The sequence below is a fragment of the Ambystoma mexicanum genome, chromosome 3p, assembly GCF_040938575.1.
Source record: "Ambystoma mexicanum isolate Mex_15411 chromosome 3p, UKY_AmexF1_1, whole genome shotgun sequence".
NCBI classification, from domain to species: Eukaryota; Metazoa; Chordata; class Amphibia; order Caudata; family Ambystomatidae; genus Ambystoma; species Ambystoma mexicanum.
In genome coordinates this window covers 596,732,564-596,758,726 of record NC_090925.1, presented here as the reverse complement: position 1 = coordinate 596,758,726, position 26,163 = coordinate 596,732,564, and the positions used below count along the sequence as shown (strand labels likewise).

The window sequence follows — 26,163 nt, the reverse complement described above, 5'->3', positions numbered from 1 at the left end:
TCCACGTAGAACTTCAGCGCTCTAGCCACATCCAGCGAGTGCAAAGTCCTCTCAGCCGGCGACGGTAAGAAAATCGGTAACTCCAAAGGCTCATTGAGATGGAAGTCCGACGGCACCTTGGGCATGAAGAAGGGGTGCGTCCTCAGCACTACTCATCTTGTGGAGTGTCAGGTATGGAGGTTGACAGGAGAGGGCCTGGATCTCTCCCACTCATCGTGCGGAGGTGATGGCCACAAGAAACGCTGTCTTCCACGATAGGAACCTCAGCAGTGCTGAATGCAAGGGCTTGAATGGGGGACCCATGAGCCTGGTCAGCACACGTTGAGCTCCCATGTTGGGGCTGGAGCCTTCACCGGCAGGAACGAGCGGAACAGTCCTTTCAGGAACTCCTCCACCAAGGCGGTGAGACCACAGCGACGACCGTTCTGGAGTTCTGGTGTAGCGGGAGATAGCCGCCTGGTGGATCTTGATGGAGGCATGTGCAAGCCCCGCCTTGACCAGCAACAGCAAGTACGGCAGCAATTGAGGGGCTGTAATCCGTAGAGGGTCGATCTTCTGTGCACGGCATCAGACAGAGAACCTCTTCCACTTATTTCCATAGCACTTAAGAGTCGAGGGCGCCCTGGCCTTTGCAAGTACCACCTTGCAGTCCGCCGTGATATCGTAGCCTCAGAACTCTAGTTCTGCGGGAGCCAGGCCTGCATGTTCAGCGATCCCGGGTCGTGATGTAGGATGGCGCCTCCTTCCCTGGCGAGAAGATCTGCGTCCGTCGGCAATTTGACTGGGGGAGGGGACCCTGGCAAGTCCAGAAGGTCCAGGAACCATATCTGCCTCGGCTACGCCGGTGCGACGATCATCCTGCACCGGGACCGTCTGAGTTGACTGATGAGTCGCAGAAGCAACGGTGGGAACGTGCACAGGAACAGGCCATCCCAGGGAAAGGAGAATGCATCGCCCATGCTCCCCGGCTGGGGAAACATGCTGGCGAACCTCCGGCATTTGGTGTTCGCTGCCGTCATGAACAGGTCGATCTGGGGACTGCCCCATCGTCGGAATAGGAGATCCACTTGATCCTGCCGAAGCTCCCACTCGTGGCAAGGGTGCAGCTCGCTGATGGTGTTTTTCACTCCTGCCAGATGAAAAGGTACCAGGAACATAGCATGGGCGACGGCCCAGTGCCACAGATCCTGCGCTTCCTTGGATAGGACTGGGGATCTGGTGCCACCTGCTTCCGGATGTAGAACATCATGGTGGTGTTGTCGGTGAAGATCCGTACCACTTTGCCCTTGAGGGACGGCAGGAAAGACCCGAGGGCCCAGAACACGGGCCAGAGCTCCAGGACGTTGATGTGCAGGGACCTCTACTCCAGAGCCAAAGGCCTCTTGCATGGAGATCTCCGGTGTGCGCTCCTCATCACTCCAGGGAGGCATCAGTCGTCGCAGTTTACTGGTGCCTTGGGGTCTGGAAGTCCATGCCTGCCGCGAGATGTGCACGGGTGCCCCACCACCGGATCGCCTGACGGAAAGTCTCGTTGAGGGAGATCTCGTCTTCGAAGCTCCCTGCCACTTGCATCCAACGGGCATCTAGGAACTCCTGCAGTGGTCGCATCCGCAGCCTGCACAGGCGCACGAGGTAGATGCAAGATGACATCATGCCGAGCAGGGACTTGATGGACCTCACCCTGGCCACTTCTAGGCAAAGTACAACGGCTGTTGACCATGGGAGGGCCTTCGTATTCTCCTCCGACGGTGAAGCCAACCGCGCCACTGTGTCAAGTCTGGATCCCAGGAACAGGGCGTCCTGCGACGGTACCAAGTGGGACTTAGCAAAGTTGATCGAGAATCCCAGTGCCGTGAGCAGGCGGACGGTCTTCACTGTGCGGTCAACGTCAAGTTCTCTTGACTTTGCTCGGATGAACCAATCGTCCAGGTAGGTGTAAACGTGGATCCCCTACAGGCGCAGCCCCGCCGCCAGGCACTTGGTAAAGACCATGGAGCAGACTTCATCCCGAAGGGCAGGGCATTGAACTGGTAGTGCCGCCCTTGGACCACGAAACGTAGGAAGTTTCGATGTCCTTTGTGTATGGGTATGTGAAAGTAAGCATCCTCCAAGTCCAGCGACGATAGGAAGTCGCCTTCCTCAAGCTGTCCCAGCACGTGCTGAAGGGTAACCATCTGGAACTTCTGTGCTTTAATGCATTTGTTCAGGCACCGAAGGTCCAGGATGGGTCGCCAGCCTCCAGTCTTCTTTCGGACGAGGAAGTACCGCAAGTATACTGCTGAGCCCCAGAGCCTCTTTGGGACGAGTTCCATCGCGCCCTTACTCAGCATGGCTCGTACCTCCAGAAGCAGCTGTGGAACGTGGTTCCTGGCCACAGGAGGGAAATGGGGGCACTTTCTTTGAAACTCCAGAGTGTGCCCGTGGGCCAAGGAATCCAGCACCAAACGGACAGTGGAGATGGACTCCCACACGCTGATTAAGTTCGCCAGCCGGCCTCCCACCGGAGTGCTTAGGTGGGGGTCCGACGTCACGGCCGGTTCACTCCTGTTTCGCAGAGGCCTTGCCACCCTGGGCTCCTTGGCGATGAAGACTGTATCCACTGGTCTTGCTGCGGCCTCTGTAAGCTTCCTGTGACAATGAACGGGCAGCTTGGCGGTATGACAAACTGCCGCTGAATCCTTTGGAGGCACCTTGAGATTTGCCTCCAGAGGTCCGAAAGGACGGCGGTCGTTGAAGAGCGCCTAGTACATGGGCCGGCTCGGTGTCCGCTTTGATGGCCTGCAACTACTCGTCCACCGCTTTCCAGAATAGGTTGTTTCCATCGAAGGGCATGTCCAGTACCCTAGTCTACACGTCCTGACGGAAATCGGTGCCCTTGAGCGAACCGCGGCGGCAAATGTTGTTGCCATCTGGCGAAAGGCGGCGTCGGCGATGTCCGTGGCCACCGTGATGGCGTGGTCCGAAGCCACCTCGCATTCCTGCAGGATTTCAAGGGCTTCCACCCTCTTGTCTGCGAGGAAGTCCAGGAGGGGAGCGATCTTGAACCACAGCTGTCGTAGCGTGCCATGAACGCAAGGGCTTTGGCCGCCTTGATGGTCATCGCTGCCGATGAGATCACGTGTCGTCCCATGGCGTCCAGCTCATTTCCCCTTGCCGTCCGGCAGGGAAGTGGAAGTTGATGCCGTCGCCCCTGCCGATTTCTTCTTGGCTGCCACAGAGACCACCGAATCCGGGGCGGCTGTGCTCTGAGGCACATAGGAGCAGAGTCTGGGACCCGGTACTTCTTCTCGTACCGGTCCCTCTTCGCAGGGGCCATGGACGGGTTCTTCAGCAGTGACAGTCCTTCGTCCCAAATGTCGTCCAGTAACAGGACACTGAGGACGTCTTACTCTTGGCCTCCTGACGTTGGTAGAGGAAACCTTCCTTCTGCTCTTCGGGGCACAGCTGGAAAAGCTCCGATGCCCTAGCGATCATGGCATGAAAGGAGCCAATTTTGGGCAGGGGGTGATGGAAGATCCGTCCAATCGTCTCCGCTCCAGTGTCATTCCTCGGTGGAGGGGATGGAAGGGAGTGTTAGGGAGAATTCTCATTTTATGGCTAATTTCCCTCACCTAGGGAGTCCCCCAGCAGCTTTGCTGGATTTCTGGAGTTCTTTCACTTGGTAAGAGTGTGCCTCTTTTTCCCACTCTTACCCATGTTTTGTCATGTGTATTTCTACTTGTTGTGTTATCTTGGACTCTGGAGCACACCACTCCATGAGCCCAACTTGTTGTTTGTGTTACACAGCACCTTCAGTGCAGTAACATTGAGTTGTCTCTAAAGACTTCCCAATGACTCCTTTTTCTGGGGCCGACTACTGTCCCCCAGAAATTGGTAAAGTTGCCATTAACTTTACATAGTCACTTAACTACAGACCCAGCACAACCCATCTTACATGGAGTACTGGAAAAGGTTAAATCCTACCCCTTGTTGTCTGTGCGCCTCTGAGCTTTGTTTTGCTCTTAACATTTAGACTTGGCTGGTGGCAGGGATATCTACCCTAACCTTTCTACCGCGATTAGACTATATAAACGTGGTATTGTTTTAGGCTATTATATTAGCCTCGAACATAAACCCCACTTGACCAAAGACTTTCTTTTGGCTCCGGTCGGGTTTATTCGCCATTTCTTTTTGTTAAAGTCCTTCTTGTGTTTTACTTTGAGCGGCAAACCAGGTTTGCCTTCTTTGTTCACCATCTTTTGGCAGGCTTCTGCCAAGAAGTCCTCCTCTGGGCGCCTGCGTGTCTAGGTGGGCTGAATGTGAGGGAGGGGTGTAGTCACCCAATGCACAGGGTATCCTAGGAAACCCAAGTCGCACTTTGCCATGATTGGCTGAGGTGGTTGTCCGGGCTGGACAACCCCCCTGCTGCGTGATTGACAGCCAGGCTGTGTAAATGGGGGATTTTTGGATAAAAGGCAGGTTTCTTGGGCTGGAAGTCAAGAGTTGCCACGCTCGGTGGGCTCCCCTACGATCCAGGCGCCGCTGGATCCTCCGCTGGGGGTAAGGGCAACCTTGTCCTTATCTCTGTACACAGGGTCTGCAAAGCCATCAGGATTGCTCCTGAATTGTCCTGTGGCGTAAGCATCGGTTGCGACGGCTGGGGCATGGGGTCCTCCGTTTCCTCCACGGTCCTCGTCGGCTCCACCGTTGCTCTCCACGTCCGCCTCATCGGGATTCTTCCCGTAGGCCTCAAACCTCTTGTCCAGGATAGCTTTGACGCCAGCCAGCTCATCCTCAGAGGTGGTATCTGTGTCCGTTGTGGCTACCGTGCCCCCCCTCTTTCTCATCCTGGGGTTCCACAGGAGTCTTCTCGATAGGCTGGAAAGAGGATTCCTTCCGGGGTGGCAGGGAAACTCTAGGCCTGGAAGTCGTCTCCACTGGGGTAGCCTCCACAGGCTTCGCCAGGGCCGACAACTCCTTCAATCGAGGCCTTTGCCGGGTGAATCAGGGCCTTCACGACTTTGGGAGCGTCTGAGGCCTTCACCTTAGGGGGAGGGTCACTGCCTCACCAATCCCTTGGCTTTCTCCGTCGACGCTTATCCGTATTCTCCAACTTCCTTTTCCCCGAGCCAGAGCATTGGCTCGTGGATGATGGCGTCAGTGACATCGCACTCTGCCTGGCAGCCGAGGGGCCCGAACCAACGGCACTCCCGGAGCCATCGGATTCGCTGTGCTTTGCCTTTTGTTGGGTCCCTGTCGCCGGAGCGCCCTCAAAGGTATTAGAAGACTGTTCGGACTTCTCACCTGCTGCTGGGCTCTTCCCCTCCAGCCAGTTGGTGAGCTGGATACGCCGGCCCTTCATTGTCCAGACGGACATGTTCTTACAGAATACACAGTCCTCCACGTGTGACTTGTTGGCGCGAAGGCAGTAGAGGCACCAGGAGTGCTCATCTTCCTTGAAGACATTCTGTAATCCACATCCTGGCTAGTTCCTGAACAGTTTGGATCCAGTAGGTGTCCAATCTCCTTTGTCCTGGGCCATGTCTCAATTGGGGTAGGCATCAAAGGTCTTCTGGAATCCTCCAAGAAGTGAAATTCGACGAAAATCTGCCCTTGAGGGGCGTAGAAAATTCCGAAACGGGTCCCTGTTGATCAGAAGAAGAATCGGTGGAGCTTGAGGCTCGAATTGACCGAAAAAATAAGAGTAAACTCTACGAAAAAACGCAATACACAGTAGAAGCTCAAGAGCTACAGCACGAGGACTCCAACACTTCTCTGAAGATGACTGCCAGAGGAGGGGCTTAGGTAGAGGGCAGTCATTGGCTGGGGACAGTATGACCAGTGATTGGTTATTAGTTGAGACCGCTCAGAAACAGAACTAAAACTGATTTTTTCTTTACCGAGGATTCCCAGCCTGACGGCGGGGAATATTAATGAGCATGTGAATCCATGCCAGACCCCATGCTGGAGAACAAAGGTGCCCTGGTTTCACTGGCCCCGGAATACGCGAATCAGGGGCATCCCCCCCTGAAACACTGCAAATATTAGGTCTGACCTGGCATTGGCGGGCCACCTCACACTTACCAGACGGATGAGCTAGACTTGTATGGAACGTTTGTTTAGTTTGATAAGTTACATTGGCTAAACCGACCTACTGATCTAAGCAAGAAACTGTTTGTCATTCTTCCACAACTGTGTCCTAAAATGTTTCTGCTATGTACATTGAATAAAAGCCAAGAAATAAACATGTGAAAAGAAAGTCATCCCTCATCATGGGGTGAAGAGGTCACCATGCATCCGCTATCTGCAAGTCCTCCATGGCTTGCATCAAGGTGAGGTGAATGCCCTGACCCCACCCGAAAAACTGTTTCCGGATCTGTTGAGGTCTTCATCGAGTACTACGATCCAGTTAGAACCTTCCCCACCCTCACGACCAAATCCCCTCACCCCCCATTGAAATTGGACCACCTTAGGAAACAGCTCAGAGGACAAAAAAATGGCATTGGTTTGGCACATATATTGAGAGCAGAGTTAAGGTTCCCCCTCACCCCCCCATTGCCACAACACGCCTACAAACCAACCCTCCAGGGTGGCAGAGTATCTCGAACTTGGAAAAGGTAACGGGCCTCACCATCAAAATTGCAACCCCCCACCCCCGCTTTCTTGTCTGGTGCTGAGGCAAAAAACGATTGAGGAAACTAGACGGATTGTAATCTCAGCTAATCTTGACGAAAGGTGTGTCCTGTAGGAAGGGGAGCAATATCAGTGCCAAGTTGAGTTAATTTGGTCAGTATGCTTTGTCTTTTGTCTCTTCGTGGGGGATTTGAGGCCCTGGACATTTAGGGAAATCAATTTAAGTGCCATCATCATCGAACAAGGACTTTGCAGGGGGGGCTTCAACCATGACCCATGAAGAGGGAACATGGGAGATGAATAGGAGCAGGCTCCGACATACACCATGGATAATGTCCCAGGGGGACCTGCTCATGCACCAAGAACCTCCAGAATTAAATCCATAATAGAAACGCTCTCTCCCGTGGTGGCCGGAACCAAGTGAATCCCAAATAAACAAAAATAAAAGATTCAGAAAACCCCAAATGAAATAAGACAGTCCCAAAAAAGGTAAGTATCAGGTTTAACCCCTGTAAAAGGGATGTATGCACATGCGGCCCAACACACAAAATAATGCTCACACACATTTATTTTAGATATTAATCCTGCCCAAAACTCTGATATAACAGTTAAGCAGACTAACCAAGAAAGTGTGCGTCCCTGAGGGTGGAACAAAGAAATCGAGGGAACGCATGTGTAACCAACTTTCAAAAGGAAACCAGAAGGAGAAAGCACAAGAATGAACTGCTATTAGGTGGGATCCGCAGAGTCCAACACTGCTGTCCCAGTGATCAAGTGAGGGGCTCCTCAACCGCCGCCTATATTTCATCTAGAATGCATGACAGTCCAAACTTGAAGCCGTTCGGGATCATAAACCTTTTTCTAGGAGCTGAATTTCAGATTCGGGAACTTTCAGAGTGCCAACCGCTGCCCTCAACGTGGAGTATTGATGCTTCTTACCGTCCATCGAGAAGATCATTTTGAAAGGGAACCACCAATGGTATTGGATCCCTTTACCTTGCAGCCAGGTATTCAGAGACTTCAGTTGATGGTGCTTCAAGGTAGTCGAGGGAGTTGGATCTTGAATTAGCTAAATTGCGGCTACCCTGAAACTCAAGTTTTGGTGGCCCTGTGCTTATTGCAAGATGAGTTCCTTTGACTGAAAGTAATGGACGCTGGTTAATACATCAGGAGCCAGCCCTTTATGTTGTTGGAAGTTGGAAAACACCTGGTGTGTCCGGTCCAGCGTTAGATCCAGACCCATCAAGTCTCCCAGGATGGTACCAAACTGAGACTTCCCACAATCCTCTAATTCAAGATTGGTTATGCCATGCGGATCCCACGAACCCACGTTCTTCCTCCTAGACCTATTATCTGTTTCCTCATGAAATGAAATTTGGTTTCTAGGACCTGCAGTCGCTGTTCCAATTCCCTTGACTGTGTGAATGCTCATAGGAGGAGGATTCCAGCTCAGATATGCGCTGTTCGTTGGTCTGTAAGTAAAGTCCTAGGTTGGAGAGGGACTTCTTTATTTACTGCATGGAAGCTTTCATGTCTTGCAGAAAGGAAAGCAATATGCATTGGATAGCTCCCTTAGTCGTTGGGGCCTCGTCTACCTCCTGATCCCATCTAAGAGAGTTGGGTAGCGAACCAGCAGGAGTCCCCTTCAAGGCATGGAGCAAAGCTTTGATGGAGGAGGATCCTGTGCTTACCTTCGCTTTGGCCAGACTCATCTTCAATTCGTGCTTTCTGCGTGCCTTGTGGGGATGATTAGCTGTGTCATCCAGGAGGCCCGGTAGGTGTTAACTGGAAGCCACAGGGTCATCAATTTAAATGAAGGCCGCGTGGATGGCCATAAATCTCAATCATTGCCCAAAGCCCAGCTCATAGAATGGAGTCCAAGAGAGGAGATCAGGACCAGTCTATGCTCCTCATCTACTTAGCAGAAGAGACTATGTTAAATGGGGGAGGTGGGCTCGACCCAGAATAAAAAATGCAGGCTGAGTACATAGAGAATATATGTGCCAGTATGTGTAATGCGGAACACAGTGGCAATAGTGTAAGCGGCGCAACCACCAAATTCAGCTGAAGGGGGGGGGGGGCCTTTCTAATGTGCAGCCCTTAAACAAAAAAAATCAGTTCTGGTTAGAAATCAAGAAACCAAGATTCACCTCAAGCAGCAGTGTGGAAAAAGTATGGCAGGGCCTGGGCTCTCCAAATGTTTTTTAATGTGACATCCATGAACCCTCGCCATGGACTACGGCTGATGGGGGTTGCAGTCAAAGCATCTGGTGAGCCAAAGGTTGCTCTTAACTAGGGAATGTTGTAAGATACATTTTTTGAGAGAAAAAATGCAAATTCCACAAGAAAACTAAATGTAAATATAGCAATGACAATAGAAGGAACCAAACACTAGCAACTCATTTTAAAGAAGGTCAAAACCAACAATACATGAAGATGCATCTTTCCAGTAAAAAAAACAAATGTATACTATTAAAGCACATTTAAATTCAATGGGGAAAATGCAAACTAATCCTGAATTGAAACAAAACATAAGGACAGCATTTATTGGAAGAAAAGTACAAAATTGCAGATCAGAACATGAAGGATGAATTGCCAGACAATTATGAAAGAACACTAAACAAGGGAAAACCAAAACAATTACAAATGTGTCTACAATCCAGAGGTTGAGACAACATACAAATCCAGTCCCAATTTGACAATATTTGTTTACCTTTGCACTTGTGATCGTACCATAAGGAGAAAATTCCCTCCTAAGCCGGTCATCATCAATGCCATCATCCAGGTTCTTAACGTATAAATTTACTCCCTACAAAACAGAAGAAATTGAATATTAAATGTTGACTAGGTTTAGGTTTCAAAGTTTTATTGCAAGAAAGCAGTAAATAAACTCCTTACAGACTGCAGTTCAGTGTATAGGGAAGGAGGAGATATTAAAGACTAAGACTGAACCATGCAACAGATAGTTGCAAGGCATTAAAAAACGGGAGGATATAATATATAACAAGGCAATAGTAACATAAGTGGCTGCAATCTAAAGGAAGCAGAAGTTAATGTTATATGTATGCGCAAACCTAGCTGTGAAGAAAAGTTGGGCTCCACAAGGTGACAACACGGCTAGCGTACAATAATAGGCATACCGTTTGAAGTCTTACTAGTAAGGGCAAACTTTGAAGGACACAGATGTGAGATTTACAGGAAGGTCTTACAGATTCAGGAACGAAAGTCAGTCCCAAATCTTGATTAATTTGTTTGCTGATCTGCAGCAGTGTTTTAGTTGAAGCTATACATTCTTTTGAGTTACATACAATGAGGTTTTACCAACTGTACGGTGGTTCAGTACCTGGGCCAGAATCCACGACAGTCTGCATTGCCGTCTGCTAGGGGAAAATAATCAAAGTGTGTTCCCTTTTATGCCCTCCAAAAGACAAGGATTGAAAGTCATTAAGCAACTCCGGATACTTTTACAACCTTTTTACAGAGTTTGTCTTGAGAAAGCAGCTCTGGATGCAATGCGTTTCTTTGCACGATTCCAGACTTCCGATTGGTTATTTACCAATACACTATAATTGGATATACTCAGGGAAAAATGCACCCAACGAAGACGCACTTACTGTATTGAGGGTTCACTGCATAAATAGGTGGCTGGTTGATATGCTAAAATGGTACGTAGCAGCCAGATAAGGATATACGAGAGAGATTAACACTAAAGACAGAATGCCCTTAAAAGTGTGGAAAAAAAGGTGGATGGGGGGGTCACTATGAACATTTCAGGATGGCCTAGTGAAGGACTCGGTGTTCTCCAGTGGGACAGAAAAGGCAACGCGATTGTGACATAACTAGGAGCAGGTTAGTATGATGAGACAAATAAACATTCACTCCAGACACACAAAGAGGTACAAGTAGGAAAGAACATTAAACAAATAAACAGACACTTTATATAGGAGTCAGTTAGGTTTTCAGTTGAATGATCAAATAGTATCTGCTTTTAGCAGTGAAAATCATTTAAAAGAGAATGCACAATGGCCAGTATATTGTAGTATTTACTTGAAACACAAGAGTAACTAAAGACTTATTCAGAGTTGCAACACTATCCAAAACCAAAAGGTACGGAACACACTGGGGGTGGGCCTCCTTATGTTGAAATAACGTTATAACCCTCTTCCCATTAGATTACCGGGGACTTGAGGGTTATGGGGGTTTCCAGACCTTTGCCTTGAGGTTGGTGTAATGGGACAATTCAGAACATCGTAGGTTGGTATGTCCTGGTCTAGAACACAACTGGTTCAACGGTATTACCTAATTGTCCTAATTCTCCCGAGGCCAATTCTCCCATGGTCAATTAGTATACATCCGGTTAAACCAAGCTCCATACAAGGTTTCTAAAATGTCCTCTGATCGATCAGCCCTATACCCACCAACATAGCCCTACACAAGGAAGATTCCTTGCGTACTGTCATGCCCGAAAACAAAATTTCTTAGCAAGAAAGGCACCAAGATATCACCAACCACATTTTGTGATGCATCATGTATCAAAAGTTAGATACTGGAGGACATTGCACAACTATTTATTTTTATTAACCCACTGCCGCATTCTATGCTCTGCAAAGGCTCCCAGTGCAGTTGAACTGGCTAACATGCATTGGGTGTTGGAGAAGGTAGGCAAGGGGTCGCTTAGCTGATTTAGTCCCCATCATAAAGCTTACCAAGACATGGTAGTAGTAGTCAGTATGTGTGATTTCATTTAGACCAAATTAAGTGCCACAGTTTCTAATGGATGCGCTTGTTCAGACTCCTCATGCAAAAGAGCCAGTACCTGCCGACCTCACCTCATTCAAGGCTGGGCCCCTTTGAAAACGGTGAAACGACAGGAACCATCTACCTAATTTTGTCTTTGTAGCACGAGATGTATGGTTGTCCATCCAGAAGCCCCTTCAGAGCATGTAAGATTTGCCCAAAGTAATGACATTCACCCTCTGGGGTTTTATACTTTTTTTTTTTTTTTTTTTTTTTTTTAAAAGAGTAAGAACATACTACTGCACTCCCACAATTGATAAACAAGTATGCAGTAATCTATAGCAACATTTGTAATTATTTCTCTTTTATCTGCTGAAACTGCAACCTCAAAAACATCTATACCACTTTTTTCCCATAATTAAACTCCAACACTTGCCTGATGCTTGTGTCATTTCACCACTTGCTGTCTGTCGTTCAATTGGGTCGAAGCACCTGCCCCTTCAAGCCCAGGCCACAAACAGAAGTGCACAGTTTAAATGAACATGGGAGTTCAGTAGTAACACACCATAGATCCCATGGACCAGAGGGCAGAACACTCTCCTGTTGAACTATTGAATGAACTGTGAACCAGGGTTCAGAGTATACACTGTTGAATGCATATTGCTTTTATTGACACTGGCCACATTCTTTTTTAGTGAGTGAATATCTTTGTTAATATATTAACAGCCACATCAAGGACATTTGCATTCCCCTCTCCCCCCCCAAAGGGGTAGCACCCCCCCCCCTGTGAGGCTTGGAAGGTGAGCCTGCTCCGCAAGACCCTCCCTATATGTCCATGGCAAGTTTGACCTCACCAGGAGACACCCCCCCCTTGGCTGACAGTTACTCCAGTTCCCGTGAGGAACTCCCTAAATCTGTGCACACCGTGGCCTACAAGGGATGCTTTAAAATACCAGAGACTTTTAATCAACAAGACTGGGACCAAGAAAAACTCAATAGATATAATTATCACCCAGAAAGAGATCATGTCCCTTTAAATGGAAGCACCCAATACACTAGGACGAGTATGCTGAGTAGCGAGTACCTGGTGAGAAACAGAGAGGAACGTATACGCAGGCAAGGGACGGCCCCAAGCTGCATAACATCTGGAGGAGGCAGAATAGGCATGTGCAGTGAAGCCTGTGAGTTTCAAGCCCATACTGTATTGAACAGAGACATGTCAGTGTTACAGCAAACTCCAGTGAGAAACCGAATAGGCAGGAGCTCCGAGTGGGAGAAATTACCGAGCAGGGTATTTGAGCCATGTTCATTCTCAGTAGAGGGGCTCCCACCCCCTTTTTTAATTTGTGCTACCAGAAGTACCCTTAGGAGAAGGGATCTATTCTTCAGACCCAAGTTGGTTATCATGGTGGTAGGGTCAGCTAGGTTAGTTTGGACAGCAGACTTATTCCTTTTGAAAGTCACAAATGACTAACAAGCAGCTTAGTTAGTAACATAGGTAGGGACCACTGACAGTGATAGGGATAGTTCGGCCGTACAATTTTTCCGTAAAATGAAACGACGTGAAATATGTGCTCAGTGTGTGCGTAGTCATCCTGATTCGCTAGAAAATGTCACAGATTTGAACATTTTGATAATCTGACCCCCCACCAGTATTCCACCCCTGTATGCTGTGTTTTGATATTTGTAAAAAAATAAATTAAAAAGGGTATATGGTCCAGTATGAAGTATACAAACATTTGTACAAAACGTAAAGATCAACTGGGAAGTCTGTCACTTTACCCTGATCATGCATTTGTCATTCTAGTACAGTCCCAAAGGCCTCAATCTAGCTTGACATTACTGATCTGCAATCATTTTCAATATAAGATTCCCAAAAACATTTTGCTGTTCCCAGATGAAACCTCACTATCAAAAAATGATTTTCCTTTGCAAATATGTTCCACACATTTTCCATCAACATATACATTCTTCGGATCACCCCAGAGCCCACATTGAGACAATCAACAACTAATAAAAAGGTGCCTAATCCAATGGTTTCGCTGCATACAGTGGGATATAAGTTACTTACCATAGTGACTAACGTACTCCTAGTCCATACTGTATGGGGCATCCCTCGCAAGGGACGGGAGAGCGAACCTTTGTCATCAGAAAAAATAGTCTTCCCCTTTAAATTTAGAGGCACGCAGGAGTGCGGCCCTGGGAGCATGTGCTCCCTGACTCCGCCCACCAGTGCCACTCGGTCCCCTTTGACGAGTCGACAATATTACCATTGCCTAATGACACCAGTTTTATTAAGAGGGAGGACGGGGGGACGTATGGAGGAGTACGTTCATCACTACAGTGAGTAAGGAACAAGTTACTTACCTGTAACTGTTGTTCTCCAGCATGGGTCTGGCATGGATTCACATGCTCATGAATATTAACCGTCGTCAAGCTGGATATCCTCGGTAAAGAAAAATCAGTATCAGTTTAGTTTCTGATCCGTCTTTCGTAGTAGTAACCAATCACTGATCTCTGCGTCATACTGACCACAGCCAATGACTGCCATCTCCCTAAGCCCCGCCTCTGGCAGCCATCTTCAGATTTTTACCGCACGTTCAAGTGTTGGGAGTCCTCGTGCTTAGCACTCGAGCTTTTACTGCGTGTTTCGCACTTTGGAGGATTCCAGAAGATTTGCGGCCTACTTCGAGATGGCCCAGGACGCGAGTTAGTCACCCGGACCCAAGCTGTTTCGCAGCTGCCCTGGATGCGGGCTGCAGAATGTGTTTAAGGAGGACGAACATTCGCGATGCCTCTACTGTCTTCATGGCGACAAGACTCATGTAGAGAAGGACTTCCAGTTCTGCAAGAACTTGTCGGAGCGGACCATGAGGGACCGTCGATCTCGTCTCGCCAGCTGGTTGGAGAAAGGCTCAACGGGTGAGAAGAAGAAGAAGAAAGGGTCCGAGCGGGCTTCTAAGTCCTGTGCGGGCGCCCCGGCGACGGGGGCCCAACACCAGGCCAAGCGCCAGGAGTCCGCTGGCTCCGAGAGCGCTGAAAGGTCTGGCTCTTCGGTCGCCAGGCAGGGTGCACCTTCCCCGGCACCGTCAACCACGAGCCAGCGCTCCGGTTCGGGGAAGAGGAAGTGCGAGACCCCGGGTAAGCTTCAGGAGAGGCCCCGTCCGATCTCGGGTGAGGGGGAGCGAGGCGTCGCCCCTCCCCCTAAGGTGAAGGCCCAGGACGCACCTAAGGTGGTGAAGGCCCCTACCCAGCAGGCAAAGGCTTCTATCGAGGCGATCGTGGCGACTCTGGCCAAGCCGGCAGAGACCCCGCCAGTGGAGACTGCCTCCGGGACTAGAGTTTTCCTGCCGCCAAGGAGGGAATCCTCTTTTCAGCCCATCGTCATGGCCACCATGATGGAACAAGGGGCGGGGGGCACGGAAGCCTCCTCAAGCTCTGAGTCAGCCTCAGAGGAGGAACTGACCGAGGTTCACAAGGAATCTCGAAGTACAATTCGAGAAGGTTCGGTCCCGCAAGGAAGATCCTCGGGAGATAACCGAGGAATACGACGATGGCGAGGAAGAGCAGCCTTCCCTTCCGGCGCAGCCGGAACCTAGCCCTCAGGACAGCTCGGCGGCCATTTTGTCTGCGATCCAGTCCTTATGCTCTGAGATAAGGACGAGATTACCACGGCCCAGGCCGGAGGACCCGCATCCTGGCCCGTCGGGAAGTCCTCAGAACAAACGACGGAGGACCCAACCCTCTCCTCCACTCGCCCCCGTGAGGCCTGCAGTTCCATCCTCATCCTCCCACGAGTCGGGAGATGACGGTGCGGTGGGCTCGACGACGGGTTCTGAGGGCGACGGAACGGGTCTCCCATCGCACGGGCATCCCCGCCCGACGAGATTGGCTCATTCCACGCCATGATCGCCAGGGCATCCGAATTGTTCCAGCTCTGCCCGGAGGAGCAGAAAAAGGAAGGTTTCCTCCATCAGCGCCGGGAGGCCAAGAGGAAGACTGTCATCGCGGTGCCTCTAGGGGTTCTTGAGTTACTACTACGAAAGACAGATCAGAAACGAAACTGATACTGATTTTTCTTTACCGAGGATTCCCAGCCTGACGGGGAATATTCATGAGCATGTGAATCCATGCCAGACCCCATGCTGGAGAACTTTTAATTACTCTTACGTCCCGACCCCTTTCCTCAATACTGTATGGGCGATTACAACTGAATGTAGCCCCAGAGTGGAGAGGTGACCCTCCTAGGAAAACAAGTTCCTTAATACTGCCTGCCCAGCGTCGGACCTCGAGCTGGCATCCAAGCAGTAGTTGTCGAAGGCGTAGTCCATGTAGTTCTGTGTTCTAAAAAACATACATTAGTGGAATGTTTACATTTATATTCACTGTCACTATGAAACGTCTTATTTTTCCCTGTCTTTGAAGCTCTGACCAAACACTTTCAAAAATTGACCGAAAGTTTGTAAAACACTATTTGGATAAAGGACATTTCAGGGGTTGAACTGCCGAGATCCCTGAAGACATTTCTCTTAGGAGTCCCTATAGAAGGGAAATGTGCAATGTCAGGAACAGCCGCCAAGCTTATTACTCACCTATTATCGGCAGAAAGAATGACCCCTGCACAAAATTGGAAAAAACAAGGAGGGCCCAATCTCAGCATGGTGGTGGATCAAGATCTGGGGAGTAATGGCCATGGAGAAGATATGCGCCATCAATACCAGTAAATATCTAAGATTCTTAACTACCTGGAACCCATTCCATGAACATGTACAGGACAGAGAAGCTCATTTCTTCAAACCCTGCCTACTCCGGAACACGCTTGTAATCTGAATTCTTCCACACATTGAGACACTAAAGCCAGGAAAAGATTCTAAATAGTCTGAACTCTTAAGTGTAAAATAGTGCTTAAAGTTGGAGGGTGAGGGATTTATATATAGAGGGTGGGGGATAAAAGGAAAATGTGAGGGGGGGGAGGGGTTGAAAACTGAAAATCCTTGAAGGTAATGCGAACTCCTATGAACATAAGTAAACTGCAGAACCTAAGTGAGTATTATTGGCAAATGTTACTTTGAAATTACATGTATGCCTTCGAACCAAAAATAAACCTGGTTTTAAAAATAAAAAAATTGGATTACCTCTCATAAATACCTTATGCTGCAAAGAGATGCTGAAAAGATGCTGAAGTGGATCGCATCAAAAAATACGGCGGAAGTGCGGAAAATGTTCAACATTAACAATCCTCAGTCGTCTTTAATAGCCAATGCGTCAGAACTCTGGGACACTCACTTTAAGTCTTTGTATACGCACTCTCGATTTGCAAAGCAGTTGCATATAGTAGATCCTCAGGAGAAATGGTTACTTAATACTGATAAAGAGGAAGTTTTGTCCTTGATCAGCTTGGCTAGTGCATCTAGGGCGGCTGGACTGGACAGCATCTCCAACCAAATGCTGAAGTGCAACCCAGAAGAGTGGGCCTCCTTTATTGTGCAGATATTCGATCACATTAAAACAACCAAGAAGATACCTCTCTCATGGATACATTCTATCATAGTGCCAATTTTTTAAAAGGGCGATAGGTCTGACCCGGCTGACTACAGGCCTATCACCCTACTCGATGTGATCAGAAAACTCTTTGCCGCAGTCATTCTTAAAAATCTGACAGAATGGAGTAAGGCATCAAACCATCGAGACATCTGGCGAGCTGGATTTGTTAAAGGAATTGGCACAGCCTTTTTTCTAATTAATCTACTAGATATGAGGGCAAAGGCTACAACATCCAGTAAAATATTTTTGGCCTCTATTGATCTAGCCCACGCTTTTGACTCTCTGGACAGAGGTATTTTGTGGTCAAAGCTGGAACGCTGGGACTGCCCAAAGGATACTTTAGAACCAATAAAGGCCTTACACGCTGGAACTCCAACATCGGTGAGACTGGACAGCCTATGCAATCTAACTAAGCCAATCCAAACGGAGAAGGGACTTAAGCAGGGGTGTAGGTTGGCCCCGACAATTTTCAACTTGTTCATCTCCAATATCAACACTGCTTTTGTTAAGACAAGATGTTTTCCACCAACCGTGGCAGGTGAATCCCTAAACAGATTGCTCTATGCTGATGACCTGGTCATGATGGATCAGACACAGGTTGGTCTGCAGCACCAACTCAATGCATTAGAACTCTACATTGAAGCCAGTGGCTTAATGATCAATGTGAATAAATCGAGAATTCTGACCATGGGGGTATGGCAGGAAGGACAAATCAACGCAATGCCTGGTTTCTGAAAGGCGAGATTTTTTTTGAGGTCGCCTCCCTGACCTATATCGGAATGAGTCTCAGCAGCAGTGGCACGGATGCCTATCAAGAAAAATGTTTGCACAGCAAGGTGAAGAATTTGGCCGCCAAGGCAAGATCGATCATGAAACGATACTGCAAGTTTACACTGCTTCCAGTGATTGATTTTTTTAATCGCAAAAAGGTAACACCAATATTGACTTATGGCTTCTTTGGTGTTATCCCACAATCTTTGGCCAAAACTGGAAGGGCTATTCTGGAGGCGCGTTTTATCTCTGCCTAACTCTACACCAGTCCAGCCTATAAGAATAGAGACTGGTTTTACTTCTCTGTATGTGCTGGTGGCTTGGAAATCCCTGGGCTTTTTAGAGCAAGGGCCTTAGTGCACAAGGAGCTAGAGGATTTGCTACTATGAAAAATGCCCTAGTCGAAAAATCAGAGCCCCTTCTTGAGCAATGGAATACGGCCTGCATCTCATTGCTCTCTAGTGTCAATGCCAATCAGGATAATTTATTACAAAATCCTACACTAGTGAAACGAAAAATGATGGATATCGATAGGATTACCTCAATGGAGGCGAAAGACAAATTTAAAATATATGGCAAGTCGATCCCAGACGTAAGGGCAAGAGGCAGAGTCCTACCTTACCTGGTCACATTTCCCAGCAGCTATCTCCGAAGTCAGTTTATGCATTTCCGACTGAACTTATATCCTACAAAGGAAGTTATGGAGAAAAGGAAGCCCTTCCTTGGGCAGACTATGTGGCTGCGGCAATGAAACTCTTTTCCATCTAGTTCTACTTTGCAGAGCATTAAGGGACAACCATACCCGGCGACTGGGAAGTGTTTCTGGAAACAACTCTGGATGCTGATGCTTGGTGGATCCTGTTGATTTTGGGAGCTAAGCTTTCCTCAACACTGACGTTACTAGCCTTTCTGAAAATTGTATTTGAAATCCTGGAGGGATGTAAGGTCTGAATCGGACTTTATGTGGGTGGGGGGGGGGGGGTTGTGTGAATGCCGGGCAAAGGTAGTAGTACTTTATAGTGGTGGGGAGACTGCTTGTAGCCAAGAGAAAGGCTAAGGTACTTATTGAAAATCTTATATAATTGAAGCCACCTCTGCCCTGGCATTTGTGATATTGTCATTTTTTTGGTTGTTGGTTTATTTATATTTTCTCCTCAGTTCTCTTGAACTGATGACTATTTTCTATTCTGATGCTAGAAAGGTTTGATAGTTAAAACATGTGCCCAATTAAAAAAAAAACACTATCTGGTTAACAATTGAACTTCTGGTACAAAATGTAAGCCAGTTTTATATACTAATTCTTGATGAATGATATCATTCGATGTATGAGAGTTTGAATTGTACTACATAATGTATATTTGTTTTAGCAAAAAAAACACTCCCTTAAAGAGGTGTTTCGTGAAATAAGTCATTTTTTCTATTAACAGACACGCTCTGGGACCCTTTATTCGGTCTTTTTCCTGCTGAAATTAAAGTCAGCTGATATTAGCTATTGTTGGTCTAGAGCACTTTAATACAGGAGGAGGTGGTAGTCGGATTCCTGGTAGTGCCATACACAAGGCTCAAAATGAGGCGCTTGCAGGTGCACTTTGCAGCCTCCTGGAGTCAGGAGAAGGGTTCCCAGGCATAGCTGGTCAGCTCCCACTTCATCTCCACCAGGACCTAGTCTGGTGGAGCACAGACTACAACTTGTGGATAGGTAGGCCCTTCCGGCAACCAGCATCGCAGGTTACCATCACTGCAGGCTAGCATCACCACAGACTCATCCCTAGAGGGCTGGGGAGGTACCTTGGACAGCCACAGTGTCCATGGGATTTGATCCCATCAGGAGAAGGAGGCGCACCTCAACTGGCTCGAGTTGGTGGCCATCTGGCTCGCGCTCAACGCCTTCCTTCCGATGATCAGGGGCAAGGCAAGCCTCATTCAAACTGACTGCTTCACCAGCATGTAATACATCTACAAGCAGGGTGGCATCAGGTCTCTGCCCTTGTGCACTCTAGCAGTCAACATTTGGGAGTGGCTCTGTTGGACAACATACACTTGGCAGCAATCCAACTCCTGGGGGCAGTCCAACCTGAAGGCGGGCAGTCTCAGCAGGCTGGGTGCGGATAACTACGAATGGCACTAGAACTAACAGGTCCTTCAGGGGATCTTCAACAGATAAGGTCATCCTCAGTTGGATCTCTGCCACCGGGTCCAACCGCAGGTGACCCCAGTTCGAGTCCTGGCAGGGACAAGGCTCTCTGGGTGATGCATTGCAGATGCAGTGGAAGCACATGAACACATATGCCTCCCCTCCCACTCCCATGGTACACAAAATAATATGCAAGATAAGGGAGTCCCGGCACCTCAGTATCATTCTGATAGCTCCTTGGTGGCTGGCAAGGCCATGGTTCTCAGAACTGCTCAGCATTTCGAATCAGCCCACGATGCACCTTCCACTGGGCCCATCTTGCCTATCTCAGCAGGGAGGCACGGTCATCCACCCTCCTCCCCCAGAAGTTAACCCTCTCAGCGTGGTTCCTGAATAGTAAAGCATTTGCATACGTTACAGGCCAGCCTAGACATCATACAGGGTGCTAAGAGCGATGCTAATAGGAGCCAGTACAAAAGCGAGTGGAATAGGTTTTATCACTGGGCGGAACCAAAGGAGGTTGATCCGCTGACCTGCATGTTGGATGACGTGCTATCCTTCTCAGCACACCTCCCACATTCGGGGGTGCAAGTAGACGCACGTCATACGTATCTGGCGGTCATTGGAGCCTACCGGAACTTGGAGGTCTTCTCATCCTTCAACCCAGTGTTAAGACCTAGTGTTGGACCTCCACGGCACCTTGACCATTTGAGCCGATGGCATCTGCGGACAACAGGCTAGTCCCTGTTTAGACAGCTCTCTTGGTAGGTCTTACGTCTGCACGCACGGTCAGTGAAATCCAGGACAAGGTGGTAGAACTCACCCTGTTTTCTTACCCAAGGTAGTCTCCTTGTTGCACCTGAATGAGGAGATAGTGCTACCTACTTTCTTCAGAGACCCGAAGGACGAAGTTATGAGGTTACTTCACTGTCTAGATGTTAGGCACGCTCTAAAATTCTACCTAGACAAAAAAGAGCTTTCGCAAATCAGAGGCTTTGTCACCTTTGGTGGGTCAAAGCTGGGCTTTCAGGCTTCCAAGTCCTCCATAGCCATCATGGAGGCCTATGAGGGGCAGCACAAACCACTGCCGGCAAATATGCATGCCCACACTATCAGAGCCAAAGCCACAGCGGTTGCTTTCCAGAGGCATGTTCGTGGAAGGGCATAAGCAAGACTGCCTTTACACTGTCATACGTTTCAGCCTCTTTCCTACCTATCACAATCTCTGTGAGATTGTTAGTGTTTGTTGCCTCAATATCTTTTAGCCACAGGATATTCAAGAAAATGTTATGTCTGTTTATCACAGACACCCCAATAAAAAAAAAATTTAAAAAATTAAAAAAAATCAAGGTTTTGACCTATTGTACATATGGCACTGTCAGGCGACATGCCACCACGATTAAAGAAGGTGTTGATACCACCATGCAGAGGTCACTGCTCTGTTGAGAAATTCACTGTGGCCCTCTTGATGGCAGTGATCTTGTCCTCCGAGGGAAAAACTCAGAGCACGGACCCCAGATGAGGCCCAGGAACGGTCGATTCTGCCTAGGCTCCAGCTGTGATTTCTTGAGATTGATGGAAAATCCCAACTCGTGTAGAGTATTCATGAGGGCAGAGGAGGTGTGGTGGACTGGCACCGGAGACCCTGCCCTGATGAGCCAGTAGTCTAGGTATGATAGATCTGGTGACCTTGGGCCCTGAGAAGGACTGCCACCACGTTCATCATTTTTGGGTCTCACCCCAAGTTACTAGGGGAATCCAGACGTGCACCCCTTGCTCACTATTCTTCGAGGCACAGATCCACCCTACTGATGAGGTCCAACCAGGCCGAAACACGTGTCTGGGGTTTCTGTTGGTACTCTTGTTCAGAGGAGAATTGCCTAGCATTTCAGTGCTGGACTGCCCCAGGGCAGGACAAAGACTGATATGTTTGGGATATTTCTTCTCTGTGAAAGATAGTGAGCTAAAGACTCTGGGTAAGTCTCTCGTAACCAGGACTAATGCCTGGCAGAGGGACTCCCAGGATCCCCCTTGTTAATTTACCACGTTCATCAGTCTTGTAAAGACCCTGAGGGCTGAATTGAGGCCGAAGGGTAGAACCTTGTATTGGAAATGAAAGCCCATGATCCTGAACCTCAAAGGACTGATGGGGCTGCGAGATCAGGACGTGTAGGTACGCATCCTTCAGATCCAGGGAGCACATCCAGTCTTCCATGCACAGTGTCTCTGCTATAAGCACTGGGATAACCATCTTGAACTTTTGAAGAGGAAGGGAAAGGTTCAAGGTGGAAAGGTCCAATGCAACTCCCAGGCCCTCCTGGTTCTTCTTGTGTATGACGGAAATCCATGAATAGAAGCCCAGACCCCGCTGGAAGGCTGGGACTTCTTCCACTGCCTGACTAAGAGCGAGCGAATTTCCGCAAAGAGTTGCTGTCCCAATCTGTGGGAGCAGAGGGGAGGAGAGCGAGATATAAGGGATAGGTAGGTGGTAGCCCGTGGTCACTACTGAGGATTTAGGGGTCCGTGAATCTCATGCGCCAGCATTGGGAGTGAAGGGCAAGCCTGCCACCACCTACAAGAGACACGTGGACCCAGATGGGCGTGTCATGCCTTTTTTCCGGCTGAGGAGGGGGGACTGAAAAAAGCCCTTTTGCATGGCCTTGTGTTTGCACCAGTGTTGGCTAGGAGACCTGTCCAGTTGCCTGGACCGTCGTTCCTAGATTCCCCACTGAAGGACCAACCCTTGTCTGACGGCTGTTGCATCCGGCTGTATGCTTTCGGACTGGCCTTGGTGAGGATGGATAAGGATCCGGCAGTCTGAACTGTTCTTCTAATCCAGTTCCTCATCCATAGTGGAATCGAACAGGTTGTCACCCTCAAATGGAAGGTCCAGTATGCACTCATGGATGTTCGGGTTGACCAGACCATCCTTCTCATGTCCGTAGTGATGCAAATAGCATGGCCTGAGGTGTCAATGTGCGCCACCGTGGACTCCATAATGTCTTGCGCTACAATTTTGCCCTCCGCCAGCCCCGCCTTGAAGCGTGCCTGGCCCTGCAAGTTCCTGGAAGGAAGTCTACAATTTCCCACCAAAGCCTCTGGTTGACAGCGGCGAGCATAGCGTCCGCATTAGACTCGAAGATGAAAGGAAGCGTTGGAATACATTTTCTTCCTGTATGCTTCCAGGATTTTCTCCTCCTTACCCAGGAGTGCCGAGGATGATGCAGTCAAAGAAGATTGTGGCTTGGAGTAGAGCAGTGATCACCGAGCAGTGTAACCGAGGGTGTGCCGAATGCAAGCGGTGGTCCCCCTCCAACGGCCAAAACTTGGCATTGAGCAGCCTGTTGGTAGGCTGTGCCGAATGGGGTTAAAGCCATCTCTTTTTGGCAAGTGCCACCACATCTTTTTTTGGTTTAGAATCACAGTTCTAGCAGCAGGGTGTAGAATGAGGACTTCCCGAGGGGTGAGTCCTAGCAGTTGTTCCACCTCAGGCTGAGGAAGCCCCAAGTATTCGGCGAGCCGCTCAGGGAAGGCCTTGGCTAACGACTGTCTCCTCCTCCTCCTCCTCATCATCATCATCATCATCATCCGTGTCCACCAAGGTGTCCTGCTGGTGAGGTCCAGCTGGAGGAGTGCTGGGTGGCGGTGGTTGCGGCATCCTGACGGGGGCCAACGGCTGTTGCAGTGGCTGTTGGGCTACCAAGACTGTTGGAGGTGTGGGAGCCAGCTTGGTGGGAACTGGGAAGGGCAGCAGTGTGGGCAGAGTTGCTGGAACCACGGACGGAGTGGCCGTGGGTGTCAGCAGCAGAACTTCTAGGGAGCATGTCCCTGATCACATCCTTGAGGATGACGTCCATCTGAGGAGACATCATGAAGGTCAGAAATGTCTGGTATCAGGTAATATTATCGCCACCAAAAATATCGCCATATATATGGCCATCGGGAACGGCCATAGGCGATATTTTTAGTAGGGATAATGTTAGGGTTTTTTGGGAACGGTGGTTGTGGGGGTGTCCCCCGCTCTCACTGAAAAAATATGGCAATATTTTTGTATGGCGATATTTTGCAGGGATATTAACACATGGAAACAAATTTCTCAAAAAAACCTGTCTTCACAGGCCGGTTGAGCGCTTGGTGACGCGGGCATAGGCTGAGACATGGGCACACTCTGTCTTACTGTCTGCAGGGTGTATCTGCCCTGCAACAATGACGGGTATGCCATAGGCTACGTGTCCGGTGAAGACCAGTACCACCCGGAAATTCGTTCCCCTAGCTGTTTCCCAAAGGGGGATGGTGTTGGGCGAGCCACCATTTTATCTGGGCTGGCAGCCATCTTGTTGGGCTGTATGCCATGTGCCTGTGTAGTGTTGCTTGCCGAACTGGGTCTGGCCTCTTCCAGGACTCTTGGCAGTGGAGGTTGAGGCCTACCCTGCACCTCAGGACGAGGCCTGGGAGGCCGATTGCCATTGTCTGTGTCGCGGGTAGTACTGCATCGAGGCACCCCTTACCCCCTCAGGCATAGACCCAGTAATAGAACCTTGCAGTCCCTCAATGATGTCACTGGTAGGATCTAGTGACCCCCCCTCGGCCTGGTGGTCGACAGCTGTAGCAGCCTCAGTCCATGCCCTGGTACAAGAACCTGAAAGGTCCGTCCCGCTTGTGCACTTCCTGGTTAAGGAGTCGCCTTTGAGGGGTGCGGATGAGAAAAGTGCCCCTATCTTGGGCCTGGACTTGTGCTCGACGAATTTCTTCAAGATCTCCAAAGGCAAATCTCTGAAGAGCTCCCTCCACCGAGCTAGCCTATTCTTCAGACCATGCACGGGGTGCAGCCTTCCCAGCCGTGGTCAGGGCCAAGGCAGCAGAGGCAGAACATGGGGAGGGTGGGGGTCGGACGTAGAAGAGCAGGACACCTGCTGAAGCCCACCGACATGCACTGGGAGGAGCTTGGCACCAGAGGACCGAGGTATCCGATTAAAGAGTAGAAAGCCGACAAAACACTTCTCTTGGGAAGAGCGCATGGAATTACTAGGCCAGAGGTCCAACCCAGGAGGACTGGTGAAAGCGGTCTGTTCCAGTCGACATAGAAGAGGACTGGGGAGTGGCACTGGGTGGAGTCAGGGGAGCGAAACTACAACAGATCCAAAATACAGCAGCCAGACTGCTCTTCAAACTATTCAGAAGAGATCACATCACTCCAGTACTAAAAACACTGCATTGGTTCCCAGTCAAACATTGCATCACCTTGAAAACAATGCGCATAACACACAGGGCAATCAGAGAACAAGGAGCTGAATTCCTACAAAAGAAAATAATCTACAAGACAACAAGGCTCCTCAAATCAAGCAACGAAATCCTCCGGGAACAAAAACCATACCTTAAGAAAAAACGTGGGGGTTCCTTCTTCTTCCACTTAGCCACAAAAACCTGGAACATCCTGAAAGAAATAAGAAACACCAAACACCACCTACAATTCAGAAAATTACTAAAAACCTGGCTCTTCAACAACACAGATTCAAACTGAAAAAACGAAACAATCGAACGGGAAACAAAGGAAAGGATGACACAATTTAGGATGAAAGGCATCAACGTAGGTGGCCTGGACCGAATTTGGGCAAGGTTATGAATGTGAGTTGATGCCATGTGTTAAAGTGTTGGTTGGTCCCAGATCTGGACGGAGACGCAGAGAAGCTTGCACACCCCACCTGGAGAGAATACAGAAGTTTAGCGCCTTGCTTCCAGACAGCAATGCCAATTAACCAATCCACTAACAACTTCACCCCTCTGCATACACCTCTCAAACTCACCAATCACAACCAGAAGCCTACAACAAAACAATCCACACAAACTTCACTACACTGCAACAACAGCAACAAAAACACAGTCTCGTACAACAGCACACGACAACTACCGACCGGAAAACACCACAAGCCCAGCCAACGGAGTTACCGGGTTGAAGCCACTAACGGCACATCACTGCTCTCTTGCACTTTTCCAGCTTATTGCCACCAACTCAGCCACCCATTCCCTTTTTCAGAGCCGCCAGAGAGCCAGGGGACCACTCCGGTGGCGATAGTGCGCGGTACAAATATCCTTTAACATTAACTAACCGAACAAGTGTTGACACTTCAAAAAGTGTCTTCTGACCCTCCAAATAGAAACGTGTTAATAATGTTCTCAGTCCCTGAGCTGTGTGATAAAGGTAATTAACCCTCACCCGGAGAGTGAGGTGTCTGTCGTGACAATCACTTCCAGATCGTGGAAGGGTTTCCCCTTCAACAGATTTTCTCTTGTCCACCAGCACAGATTTTGTACTAGTGTTAGCAAAACTACCACGAGATCGTCCCAATGACCACCTGCCCGAGACC

General features: G+C 49.0%; 1 protein-coding gene across 3 annotated transcripts in view; it reads right to left on the bottom strand.

The window, feature by feature from the left end:
- Positions 1–26,163, bottom strand: part of LOC138579573 (embryonic polyadenylate-binding protein-like) — a 1,702,133-nt gene that overhangs the window by 702,725 nt on the left and 973,245 nt on the right. For all 3 annotated transcript variants that reach the window (XM_069649846.1, XM_069649847.1, XM_069649845.1), the window contains exon 8: positions 9,326–9,421. In XM_069649846.1, the coding sequence (XP_069505947.1) occupies positions 9,326–9,421 (96 nt within the window). The remainder of the gene's footprint in view (positions 1–9,325; positions 9,422–26,163) is intronic.